Source organism: Pararge aegeria, chromosome 17 (genome assembly GCF_905163445.1).
Source record: "Pararge aegeria chromosome 17, ilParAegt1.1, whole genome shotgun sequence".
Lineage (NCBI taxonomy): Eukaryota > Metazoa > Arthropoda > Insecta > Lepidoptera > Nymphalidae > Pararge > Pararge aegeria.
In genome coordinates this window covers 13,997,439-14,010,848 of record NC_053196.1, presented here as the reverse complement: position 1 = coordinate 14,010,848, position 13,410 = coordinate 13,997,439, and the positions used below count along the sequence as shown (strand labels likewise).

General features: G+C 35.4%; 1 protein-coding gene across 1 annotated transcript in view; it reads left to right on the top strand.

The window, feature by feature from the left end:
- LOC120631307 (protein atonal homolog 8) overlaps positions 1-10,213 on the top strand; it is a 34,151-nt gene extending 23,938 nt beyond the window's left edge. Inside the window, exon 2 of the mRNA XM_039900808.1 lies at positions 7,420-10,213. Within this exon, the coding sequence (XP_039756742.1) occupies positions 7,420-8,129 (710 nt within the window). The 3' untranslated portion in view covers positions 8,130-10,213. The remainder of the gene's footprint in view (positions 1-7,419) is intronic.
- The last annotated feature ends 3,197 nt before the right edge of the window (positions 10,214-13,410 follow it).

Below are 13,410 nucleotides of genomic sequence, written 5' to 3'. Positions count from 1 at the left end.
TGTTGCCTGTGGTGCTGCGTCCCCGTGCTGTTGCAGCTTTTTTAATGTCCTGCCACGTCTGCAAATAAAAGAAAAATTATGCAAGACTTGTTTGATGCCAACAACACTAATAAATAATTTAAATTTTTTGCACTTGCTTACTTTACCGCAAAATTGACTTAACTGTTTCCACTGATTGACCGTCCCGTCTGGCCCATGCTCCTTCAGTAATGACTAAGATTTGCCACTGGGAGTCTGCCCTTTTGGCTCCTAAGAGTTCCTGTGAATTCCCCAGTGGCAAGGTGGTTGTGGGTTGGCATGAAATCTACCAACATTTGCAATTGTATTTTATTACTTCTTGATCTGAATAAACACAAATTTGTCAACTAATGGGCCATAGAAAAAGGCAAGCACAACTTTAAATAAAATAGTACAAGATCAATAATTTGATATGTAAACAGGATTGGATCTTGATGATTAACGTCTCTGTTTACTTTCACTGTAAAACATTCATTCATTAGGTACGCTTCTAAATCAATAGGTAGTCACTTTTTCAAACATTTTATAATAGAAGACTTACTTTTTAGCACTCATTTTATTTTCTCGAAAGGTAGGTTTTATACCACTTTGAAAAATCCAGAATAAATAATATAAACAAACAGCCGCAGACGAGGAACATTTATAGATAAAAAAAACAATAAAAAACTTAGACAACTAAAACAAAACAGAAAACGAAAAATTTATTTGTCAAAACCATGAGCACAGATTAGAATAATTAATTTGTGACATTTACCGGGGGTTCGTCTTTCCCCTATTATATCCACCGTGGATATATTGTCCACCCGTGTGCCCATGCTCGGGGGGTGGATATAAATGCGTGAGGGGATAAACGTTATATCCTTTCCCCGTGGAGAAGTGTCCCCCGCCCATGCTAGCCCTGCAGGAGCTGTTTTATCTAGTGGAGAGATCGACACCATTCAGGACTATTGAAGGGTCCATGGCGCCGGCTCTTTTGAATCCTTTAGTTGCTTGCTTCAGAATTTTTGGTACTGCTATCGTCCTCGAGAGATTTGTTGGGGGTAAAAGTTTTTTTAATGTTTGATGGCTCATAATAGAAATTAGAGTAACCTTAAAGGATCACTCGCGCATCTCTCTGTCTCTATTACCGTATTTTCTTTGAATTACTGGGCATACATAAGTAGTTGAAATTTTGTATACGTACATAATTATATTAACAGAGTTAAATAACCAAACACAGATTTATATCGTAAAAAATCGATTTCTTTTATTTCCTACTTTTCAAATAATTATCCCAACAAATCTGGAGAGCGAAAAATTTAATTTTGGAAAAATTTAATTTTGGAGAAATTATATTTTGTTCCTATACAAAAAAACGCCTTTTATATGGCAAGATGGAGGGAGTGGTTGAATTGTTCATTTTACGATTAAAGTCATACATTAGTAATTATTCTTTCGCCCCTTTTAACTTTTTAGTTAATATCAAGGTCTATTCAATGTACCAGGAATGCAGATGTCGTTGAGAGGTTTTACGAGTCACCATCATTCTCATAGCGTTCATCAGAAAGGCAAAGGAATTCTACATAATACCACTAAGCAATTAAAACCTCAATCAAACGTAGGCGGAGCCCGGTCGGCCGTCTGACCGTTCTATCTTTAAAAAAAAACACCTGTAGTGTGAGAAGGTACGTTGTCCACCGTGGATATAGAAAGTTATAGACTTTGTATTGCATACAACTTAGAAAGATTAGTTTTATTAAAGCTTATTTTTATTTTTTACAAAAATTAATTATATTATTATGACATCGTAAACAAGATGTGTAAGTTGGTTTGGTTTTTTCTTAGTATTTTGCATAATGGATCCAACTAAACAAAAAATTCACAATGAAAATCAATCCCTTCTTTACGCCCTAACTAAGCGACCAATCTTTGGGCAAAGAGCTAATTTTTATTCCATGAAAACACCCGTTGTCAATGGAATTTAAAAAAAAAAAAACAAAAAAAATTCGGACAAAGCAACAGCAAGTTATTATATAAATATTCTCTTTGAAGTTTAAATTCATCCTGTTTTACAGGATATTTATAACACGCCAAAAAAAGTAAGTAAAAAAACAATAAATTCTGTATTTCGTAATTCATTATGTTCTTAATTACGTGTAGATTTGTAGATAATTGTATTAGATTCAATTAAATTTAAACAACTGCATGTCTGAAATTTCTACGTCTACGATGTCCGTGGCTTAGGCGAGGACGGCAAAGTATTTTTTATGGCCACAAAACATTAACACGTTCCTATGCTATTGTGTTAAAGCCTAATATGGAATGGCGCTCATTTTGAAGGCTCTTATTTTGCTTTTCCAATCGGAACGCCTTCGCGGCGCCACGTAAGCTCGATTATGAGCCATAAACCAATTCCGGTAGCTCAACTATTACGGACCTCAGATTTATCTTGTATTTATCGCACGATTTCTCTTGATAGTTTTCATAATCACCTTTAACTAATTAGTTAATTATTTATTCAAATAATTATTGTCCAACTCAGTTAAATATCATTTCAATTTTCTTTATTTTACTCTTTAAAATTAGCCATTTTTATAACTTCGTTAGTCATCATTATCATTTATTTAATGTTCATTATTTCACCCACCAACCCGTTTTGCAGCAGCGTGGTTGGTCTGCGCTCTAAAACAAAACCCATCTTTAAGACTCTGCTATAAGAGCTGAGGTCTCTGCGTCACGTTAATATGCTTATAAAAAGTGGAGTATTATCTGTATCCCTTAAGTAAATCGATAAACTGGTTCTTGCACAGATTAAAAAACAAAAAGAGTACCTACATTGTAAAAAATAACCCTTCAAAACTTGATTAAATTGCCTCGCGAGATGCGTAGTAATTAACTCTGCCTACATTTTGGGCGCCCTTGAGAAACACTCGCTTCACTCAGCATTTCTAGTTGTAACACTCTCTCTAAGCTCGGGAGTAACTCTAAAATCCCTCGTTTGCTTGGGATTTATCCCGGCGCCCGTAACGTAACACATTGGTTCACCCCCTGGTTGTACAATCTACTATGACGCACCCACTTGCTATTCACTTCAGTTCATCTTAAACCGTATATATGTACCTATATGTATATATTCAGTAAGTTCGCAGGGTATAGGCATTCTCATTTAAACCAACAAGGGAAACATCGAATGGATATTTTTATAAAACTTATTTTCGTTTCCTCTACCAGCTTAAAGGAAGCTTTTAAGTAGGTTCTTTTTTATATACCGGAAACGCTTTATTACTGTAAATGTATGAAATTTAATTGCATTTAATTGACTATTTAACAAAAACAAATTTAATAAGCTTTGATATTAAATTAATTTAAAAATGCATATAAAAATTTCGGACAGGATTTGAACCGCTAAAACAATTGACGTTATATTTAGTACCTTAGCTTAGTGGTAAAGCGCTCAGGTCACGATAGCTAGAGAGTCGCAGGTTGAAATCCTGTCGGTTCTGAATATTTTAAATTAATTCTTAAATATACACTCGCGCCCTATGTACCTAGGTATATATCTTCGCGCGGTTTGATATAAGACGTTAGTGATTTTTGTCTGAATGATAAAAGCTTTGTTACATTACGCAGGATAAAATCAAGTCTTCATTGGGAATTTATTTTAGCCAAATTGGTCGCTAGTTGATGTCAAAAGTCAAAATCAAAACGGTTTTTATTCAAATGGCACAAGAAGCTACTTTTAATACGTACAAAATTTACATTGTAGTGAGATAATTACTGATGATATTTACATTCGTTGACTTGAAACTAAAGCTTCGAGGGTTCCAAACGCGTCTTGCGGTGATAACGCACGCGTTGTTAGATAATTATGTCTAGCGATTTTATCGTCTTATCTTATCGAAATAAGACGAAAAACTGGTAGACCTCACTGCCATCCTGATCAAAACACTGTTTTTTTAATATAGCTTAAACTGAGTTAACCCTGCAAGTCTTGACATCTGCAAAAGGTGCTCCACCGTTTTTCCGTTTCCAGTTTCCAAAAAAAAAGTTCATTTTCTCATTTTGCAGATCCCGAACAAGTCTTAAAATTAGTCTTAGAATCATTTAAAAAAAATAAAGTATTTCATTAGCACCCTAAAACGTTTTTATTATTATTTGTACAATACATAACAACATTAAAGACAGAATAAGAAGAAACTATCTTAGCGGCGATCTCTTGAAAACTAAAAACATATGACCAACGGCAACGGTATGGCAAACATATTTTTTATACTAAAAGTAATTTATTAATTATAGATCGAAACATAAAATAAATTTAATTGCGTGCGTATTTATTGAATTTCCACAATAACAGGACAAAAAGGCGCGAAAAAAATATATAGATACCTAAATTATTACAAACCAATTATCTCTATGGCAACAAAAAGCCAAAGAATGCGGACAATCTCTTGTTCTAGAAGTAAAATGATATTATAAATAAGGCTCGATGTACACTGGAACGGTTTCAATAGCAAATAAAAACACAAAGCAAAGTTTTTATGCTGCTAGTCTCGTCAAGTCGTCGTTAATGTTGACTAATTGCAAAATGGTTATCAATTATTTTGTAAAAGATCAAAACCAAACTAAATTGTGAAGTTCAGTTTCCATGGAAAATTATTGTAAGCATTACTTTTAAAACTGTCGTTTTCGTTTGGTTAAGACACTGAACAAAAAGACTATCTTTGATATGGTTACAAGTTACAACCTACTCTTAACAAACTCTTACTTTGCATTCAGTAATATTCGTAGGTACTGAGATGAGATTTTGATATCTCGGTTGGCAACTAAGGGCACTTTCTACAGTTTCTAACGTAATTCAATACAAAATATGCCTTCTGGCGATTCAGATAATCTCTAGAGCCTTAAGGATTTGTTTTGAACAGAATAAGCACCAGTGTGGCCCTCGCCTATCAAAGACGAGCCGGCCATATGGGCGCCTGCCGCAAACCAGTTCGTATCGAACCTGTATGCGATAAACTCCAGTACAATGCCACTGCACACGAGATAATCTATCTACAGATTTATCAGCGATGAATTATGTAAAGGACGAGTCAATTTGATAGGACATGGAGCGTGTTATACGCAAGGTTTATGGGACCCAGCATGAAAATTGATACGATTATTCTTTACGTCTTACGAGTTCAATAGTGTTTGTATTATCTTTAGATTTATCGATCAACTAGGCCGATGAGTATACAAGCTACGTTAGACTATGACGCTGGCTCTGCATCCCCTCGAGAACTGAAAATCACACACTATCACTTAAATTTACTTAAAATCAGTGTTGCAGTATTATTTAGTAGGTGATGCTTCAAAAAGTAGCAGTGACCCATCATCTCTTCTACATCTCTACATACTCATCTCTAGTCTACATTGATGACCTTTTGAGTTAAAAAAAAAGCTCTAAGTTTTTTTTTTAAAGAATCGACTTTAACCAAATCTTTGTCTTACGCATATTAAAAATCAATCTGTGCTTATGACCGAACTGGAGAACAAATTTCTAACTCGGTTTATTGATACGGATCTTTAGTTTATCATTTTTTTTATTATATTAATATATCTGAATCTTGGTGAAACTTGGAGACCGAAATCAAGACATCTTGCTGTGACAACTAGACTCTCTTAACAACTAGACCAATGAGGATACAAACACACTATATTTAATAATATCCTGTTCGCAAACTTAGCATTCCACGAGCGGCGACAACATAAAGAGCATCTCGTGCGCGCTGTGACGTCACGCACAGGCGCCGGCGCTTCGCCGCCGCCGCTTGTTCCCATGCCCCGAGATATGTTGAATAATTGAATTAATACGAAGTGCTGACTAATGAACCTCTTGCCTTTAAAGGTGAAGTTAGGTGGCTATGTTAAAATGAAATCTATGTTTTTTTTAAATGCTACTTGAAACGATACATTTCATAAAACGTAAGATCAAAGTAAAATGTATCGTTTGTAATCGACTTGGATTACAAAAGCTCAGAACATTAATAATACCTAACTTTTGACTGAGACAAAATTTTTTATTACAAAGAATAACTTTAAATGTTAAAGTTTAAATTTAGTAGTGCTATCCTTATCTATCAACAGGCAAGAGTAGGTATAACTAAACTACATAATTCAATATGTCATTTGAAGATTTTGGCTACACACGTTATTAATAAACTACATCAACGAAAGAACAGGTGCTCAATATCGGCCTTAAACATAGACAGGAACCTAAACTTAGCTTATGTGGGTTTATAAAGAAGACCAATAGGAAAAAATATGAGATCGAAGAATAATCATAATTAAATCAGGTATCATAAAGGTTTTGCTTTTTTTTCACTTTAGACAATGATCAGTGAACATACTACCAGCCTAATAAACCAAAGACAACTTTAAATGGCAATCATACAAACTATCATTGTCTTTGGTATGTAAGGCATACACACACACACAATCTAACAAGTAACTCGGTATAGTACTGCATAACGTATTAAAGCAGAGATGATTCCTGCCTCCGGCTGTGGCTGTTCGATCACTTCAAACCGGAATACCGTATTTTTAAGCGCCATTGTGTAATTTAATAGGTATTATGAACTGAGATTGGAGCTGATACATTTAATAAAATATACACGAATAAGTTAGTAGGAATTTTTCCGCGCATATTGCCCGCAAAACAACTTTCAAATAACTTATGCAATCATAAAATTAAGAATTGGGGTTTTTTCGACAATTTCGATCGTATTTCGCACACTGCGGGTAACGAATTAGTTATTTGAAATATATTCATAATTGCTATTTTATCGATCGTGTTTCTTGGCTATGGCTTTATTTATTGATATCAATATCATATGCCTATTAAAATCCCACTGCTGGACAAATGCATTATTTCTAATATGGAAGTAGGATTCAAACTTCTATAGCCAGGGGTTGGAACTTTTTGCCTGATAACGAATCTTAAAGTTTCGATATTCTAAGAGCCTAAACTATAAATCAGGAATGAACCTATATTGTAAGAAGCGGTGATAGCGAATTGGGTGTTGGGAGCTCGACTTCACTTTCGGGGCTCCGATTTCGAACCAGCACGCACTTCTAACTTTTCTAAGTTATGTGCATTTTAAGTAATTAAAATATTACTTTCTACAACGGTGAAGGAAAATATCGTGGGGAAACCTGCATGCTCGACAAAGGTGTGTGGAGTCCACAACTTCGCACTGAACCAGCTCGGTGGAGTACGGCATTAAATCTCACTGTGGGAGGAGACCCGTGCTCTGTAGTGGGCCGGTAAAGGGTTGATGATGATAATGATGATTCCTGTTTTTGATGGTTTTTAAATTTATTTTAAATAATAATAATTATAATTTATTACAAAAAATTTATAGAGTTTTTCCTTTGTTACAGATCGAATCTTAGAACGAGACGCAGGCTTCGTATCAGGTGGGGAAGATGACGACTCGTGTTCCGGTCCAGCCCATTCTGACGACTCCGGAGTCAGACTCACCGAGTCCGACTCGCGAGTCAAACGAGTCCACTCCCCGACCCGCCAGCCCCCAAAGAAAAGAATCCGCCTCGATTCCACAGAAGATCTATGCGAAGCCCCAAGATTCAGGCCTTGGTCTTACGTTGAAGAACCACAAATAGAACCTTTATCATTAGTGAAGAAAAGCGAAACTAGTCTACTAAGACAAAGGCGGAGGCCATTAGAACCGCCCCCACCACTTACGCCCACCCCCATACCCGACACTCCCGGCCCTCCCAGAGTACCACCACATCCAGGAGTAACAGACCCTGGATTCACGGAGAAAATCAAACCTAGAGAGCAGAGGAATTACAAAAACATGACGAGAGAGCGGAGAATAGAAGCTAATGCTAGAGAACGGACGAGAGTTCATACAATCAGTGCGGCATTCGATACCTTACGAAAAGCAGTACCCTCCTATAGTCATAACCAAAAATTGTCAAAACTTTCCGTACTTCGGATAGCGTGCGCGTACATTGCAGCCTTGTCCGCAGCGACGGAACCTGACGCCGACCTCGCAGAGGCAGTGGAAAAAGTCACGCAAACAATACACACGGAAGGAAAACTCAGGAAAAAGAAAGACGAGCCTTGAAGGAAAACTCGCTAATGGAGGACTTTAGCAATGGTTCCTTGAATCTTTATACCGTCCTTTGAAGCCTTCGAAGTCATTGAGTACAAAAACGACAATAAATAATACTTACCTAAATAATTATTTGTTGTTGAAAATTATTTATTCGAGAAACGCGATAGATTAATAAGGATTTTAAGAAAGCGGAAGTTTTTTTGTATTTCAAATTTTTGGGCTGAATCTCATTCGACTGATGACGATACACTGACTGATGACGATATACTGACTTATGTGAATGTCATGAAAGTATTAACTATGCGCATAATTCATTTGTTGTGGATATAAGTATAGATTTTGTAGGTAATTCTACATCTGTACACGTTAATTCGGTTAGGCCAAAGAGGATACAAACACTGACACATCCTAAATCTATGGTTAACAGTTTGTTAAAACTTGAATATCATAGAGAATCAGAGCCCTCATACAAAATAATTGTTCCCGTTTTTAAATAATTTAACTTCGAAGTTCTGGTGTTGTTAAGACGAATAACCTTGTTTTGCAATGAAATTTTATTATTATCAATTAATGATCGATCGTTAACATAACATTTCGTAATAAAGACAAAATCCTTAGATTAGTTGTTTATAGGTCACTGCTGCGCTCCTGCTAGAGATACCACCGAAATCATAGCCAAGTGCGGCCCAAATCATGAACAGAGATAGAATCTTACTTTTTTTTTCTAAAGTTTAACTACAGTTATAACAGTAACTTAACAACTGCAAACACTAACTGTGTCTACAAAGTATGATATTGGTGGCAATTCTGTTGTATATATTAATTACGGACACTAAATTGAATTTATTAAATGAACATTCTTCTGCTTTGAGGAAATTGATAATACTATTTTTTAGGCCTTCCTGTTTAGTTTAAAATCAAATTGGTTCCATTGAGTGTAATCGCATTTAAAGAGCAATTGTTCTTTTGGTTGTGTTAGTTAAGTGCAACGGGATTTATGATTTATTTAGTGGCAAAACCATTCAAAGAAAATCTATTGACTACAATAGTTTAGTTTATCGTTGAATCCATTTCCAAAAGCGCAGTATTAAAAAGAATAGACAAACATAAATGACAAAACTGTGTAAAGTAATGTATTTTTGGCTTTAATACTTTATATTTATTACAATTTTACAAATCGAGTCAGTAGTTTTAAGGCAGAATTGTATATTTTATTTAGTTAGTGTGTAAGTTTTGTATCATATGTAAATAGTAATTTAAGATGACGTGAACAGTGAATTTGAATAGTTAAACTTCTTTATACCTATAACTAAGGGCATTTTTGTAAAATGGTGTAAGACTAAAAAAACTTTAGTTATGATATAAAGACAGTTCAATTATTAACCTAATGGAGAATTTATGCTAGGATATGTCGTGTCTAGGCCGTAACATTAGCGGGCCAATACCGCCTGGATCTGGATGACGTGTAACACAGAAGAACCAAGAAAGTAAAATTCTACGAAAATTTTATATTCTAGACTTGTGTGAGCGAGGCGTACGGTTTGGTAGTGTAAGAAAACTCACCTCCAGTTTCTGAACGGTGATCAATGATACAAATAACCAGTCTGCATATTAAGAATTTATGATATTTACGATTTGATAGCCACAAATTAGTAAATCTATCAAAGTTTAAATTATAATCGGCGTTTCTGCAAAACAGTCAAGTTTACTGTACGCCAACTACAAATGCTTTTCGGTATGGCTAGCCTATGATTTGATCGGGCGTTCTGAAACTGACGGTCTGTTATGATAATGAATGCCACGTCATTTCCAACCGATCCTTACCAAACAAAACACAGGATATGACAGTGACAGTTTTTTTCATAATGCTGTATGTACTGAAAAAGGCTAATCCGCGTACGGTACGGTTGGTAGGTAATACATAAATATTATCCTAAAATATACAATGTTGAATAATAAGTCATTATTTGAATGCCTTAAATATATGTACCTAATTGTGATAATATATTTCTGTAGAATAGTTATTGCGTTATTTGTGACTGTGACTTTTGTGGCATTGCAACTTAATTTATTGAGGGATTCAGTCGACTGTATGTAAAGGTTTATTTTTCTTTTAAAGTCATTTCTTAGTTCATAAATATATTCTTTGTAAAACTAGTCTCAGTTTTTTTTATTTATAAAGATGTTATTCCAATGTTAAATAATGAAACATGAATTGTAACACGACTTTAAAAGAAAAATAAAAGATGTCATTTTTGGTGCAAAGTTTAGATCTAACGCATAAACGGAAATAAAGAAAAGAATACTTAAACTATATTTTGATGTTTTATTTTACCATACCTACCCTGACAGACCAAAAAAAGAACATTTTCATAGTAATTGAGCCAGGAACAATGGCTGCAAGTTAGAGAATTGGCTTAATATGCTAGAACCCAATCCTAATTAGGAGAGATTAGAACTTAATAAAAAATATAACAGGTGCAATACTTTTCTCACGGAATCGAAAAATTATCTTTCAATGTTGTAACGATTACAATGAGTTTTAACAATGACTTTTTTTTAACATTAAATCGCTTTATGAAAATAAATGGTAGAGACACAAATAAGTATATAATAAAACAATGAATTCATCAAATCGTAGCTATTTTTCTAATGATTATTTACTAAAGATTTCCCTTCTCTCATTGCCTTATTCCATTAGTTAATGTAGCCTGGAAGAGATCACTTTTAGTATAAAGGCCGCCTTTTGCATATAATTTTTGTTAAAGTAAGTGTGTGTGTTTTCTTTATTATGCAATAAAGTGGTTTAAATAAATAAAATTAAAATAAAGATGACCAAAAAAAAGCAGGCTATCTTTAGGCTGCTTTATCAGATTTTTTCTAATTCCACCGTTTATGCCAAGCTGCACAAAAGCTGTATACGATCAGTGGTTGCAAGTCGCCACTGGCGGCACGGACCACTATAATGGCGGAGTTTAACAGCGAATTTGAATTAAGTTTTAATCAATTACAGTGAATTACTAAATACACTGTGATGTGAATTAGTTCCATAGTGCTAAGTAAGTATAATGGGGACCAGATTTCAGCTGTCATCTGTGTAAGGACAGCCGGTTCAGTGGTAATAATAGAGGTCAGTGGCTGTGTTAATCCACGTTAATAAATCACTCTCAAAACGACTTCCTGAATACTTAAAGACGATAGGAATCGCTGATGAAAATCGAATTAACTGATTGTCGGTATTGTAGGGATAAACCATTTATTTACCTTGTATTTATTTAGTAAATTTAAAATTCAAAATTCATTTTTTTCAAGTAGGCCTAATATAAATATGTACTTTTGAAACGTCCAGTCTGTCTCTTTGTAGTAACTCTACCACCGGTTCGGAAGGCAGATTCTACCGAGAAGAAGCCGGCAAGAAACTCAGCAGTTGCTCTTTTCCATCATAAACAATTTACATTTTACATTTTAACATTCATTTTTCTATCTTGTGAGATATGAAAGCGGAGCCGGATGCTTCCAAGCAACCTTGTCATTAAGAAATTCATCAATTGTATAGTAAACTCGCTGTAATAAATAACGGAATAACATTTAAAGCAGACATTTTCTTCATGAATCGCGTCTGAGATGAATAGGAACAAAGACATACCTACCTAAAACACAGACTAACAATATATGTAAATCAGGCACATTATGAGGGGAACTATTACTGCTGTTTATTTCTGCGGCCAAGCAGCACTGCTTTCTTGCCTAAATACATCTCTCTCTCTCTGGTCGTTCCTTCATCACTGAAGATCGTGGTCCTGGTGAGATCTCAACTACGCGTTGGTAAACTGTCTTCGTAGGCTTCCGTTGGAGGCCATTTTGGCGATTTGAAGCGGTCCGAATTAAACTGGTCTGCCCATCTTGTTGGGGACCGGCCTCTAGGTCTTTTGCCTTCGGTGTTACATACACCGAACCGGTGTACAGTGGAACATAAGGCTTCATCATCTACAACTCAGGTTGGCGGACACAGTTAGGCAATTTGCAGGACTGGTTCATTGCATGCGCTGCGAAGTGTTACTGTGTTTACTGGCGCGGGCTTTCCATTTAACATTAGACGGACAGATTGGTCCGTCAATTTTTACAATTAAAAAAAATTTAAATACACTACTTAGGCAATATTTAAGTAGTGAGCTTTTCTTTGTAACGGAAGCACAGAACGGAAGCAGCGTGAGCTGAAAGTTCACAACTGGACATAGACAATAACTGTTTTTTAATTTTTTGCTGGCCATAAAGGGCAAAGAACATGTTTCCAACAGCTTAACTAAACAACAATTTGTAACGTCTTTCAAATAAGTTTTTTACGCGCAGCTAATATTCAGACAATTTACGCCGACATTTACCTAAATAGGAAGTAGCTGGCATCTGTTGGTTCACAATAAACTCTCTCATGGCACAGCTGCCCGGGGTGGTAGATAAGGCGGCACGTGGCTGCGAGTCAATACTCTATTGCCCCTTATCTATTAGTACTGTGGGATATTTAAAAAAAGAAGGGGGAGGGCGCGATTAGCCTGAGATTTTATGTGGGTAGCTTTTACGAACGGTAAGATATAAATCTAGGTCTCTCTCTCCCTCTTTGATTATTGAATCACTTAGGTAAGACTGTCTCTTACAATTAGAAATAATAAGATCCATTCATTTAAATAGTGTATATCTTTTTTAAATCAACGGTTACTAGCGATTTTTCGGCGGATAAATTTTCTACTGAGTAAAAACTTTCATCCAAGAAAACGCATAAAGAGCTTTTTTTTTCGCGCAGGTGCCTTTCGAGACAACGCCTTAATATTGCTTTGGGCTAAATCAGATCTGGATAGAGCATAGCGCAGCATAGCTTTGGAAAAATATATATAGCTAAATGTTTAATGGTCACTTCCACTGTAGTATTATTTTGTTCCTTTATAACTGACGGACCCATATATTGGCCAACCTGATTTTAAATGGAAAACTATCGCCTAAAAACATAGCAATGCGTCCAGGTCATGCAAGCGTATATCAAAGTGCCACCATCCGAACAACAAAGGCATGGTTTTTTTATAGCCTACATTTCAAACTAATAACACACTAAATCATAGAATTAATAGAAAATGTCTACCTGTTTTTATAAAAGAAGGATATCATATTTTACCGATTCATTTATTACAACTAAGGCCATCTCTATTTGTTCGAGCTTCGAATTCGAAACTCACTTCACTTCACAAGTGCGTGCCGGGTGTTTAGAGAATATCATATCAAGGTTATGTGAGATCGCTTT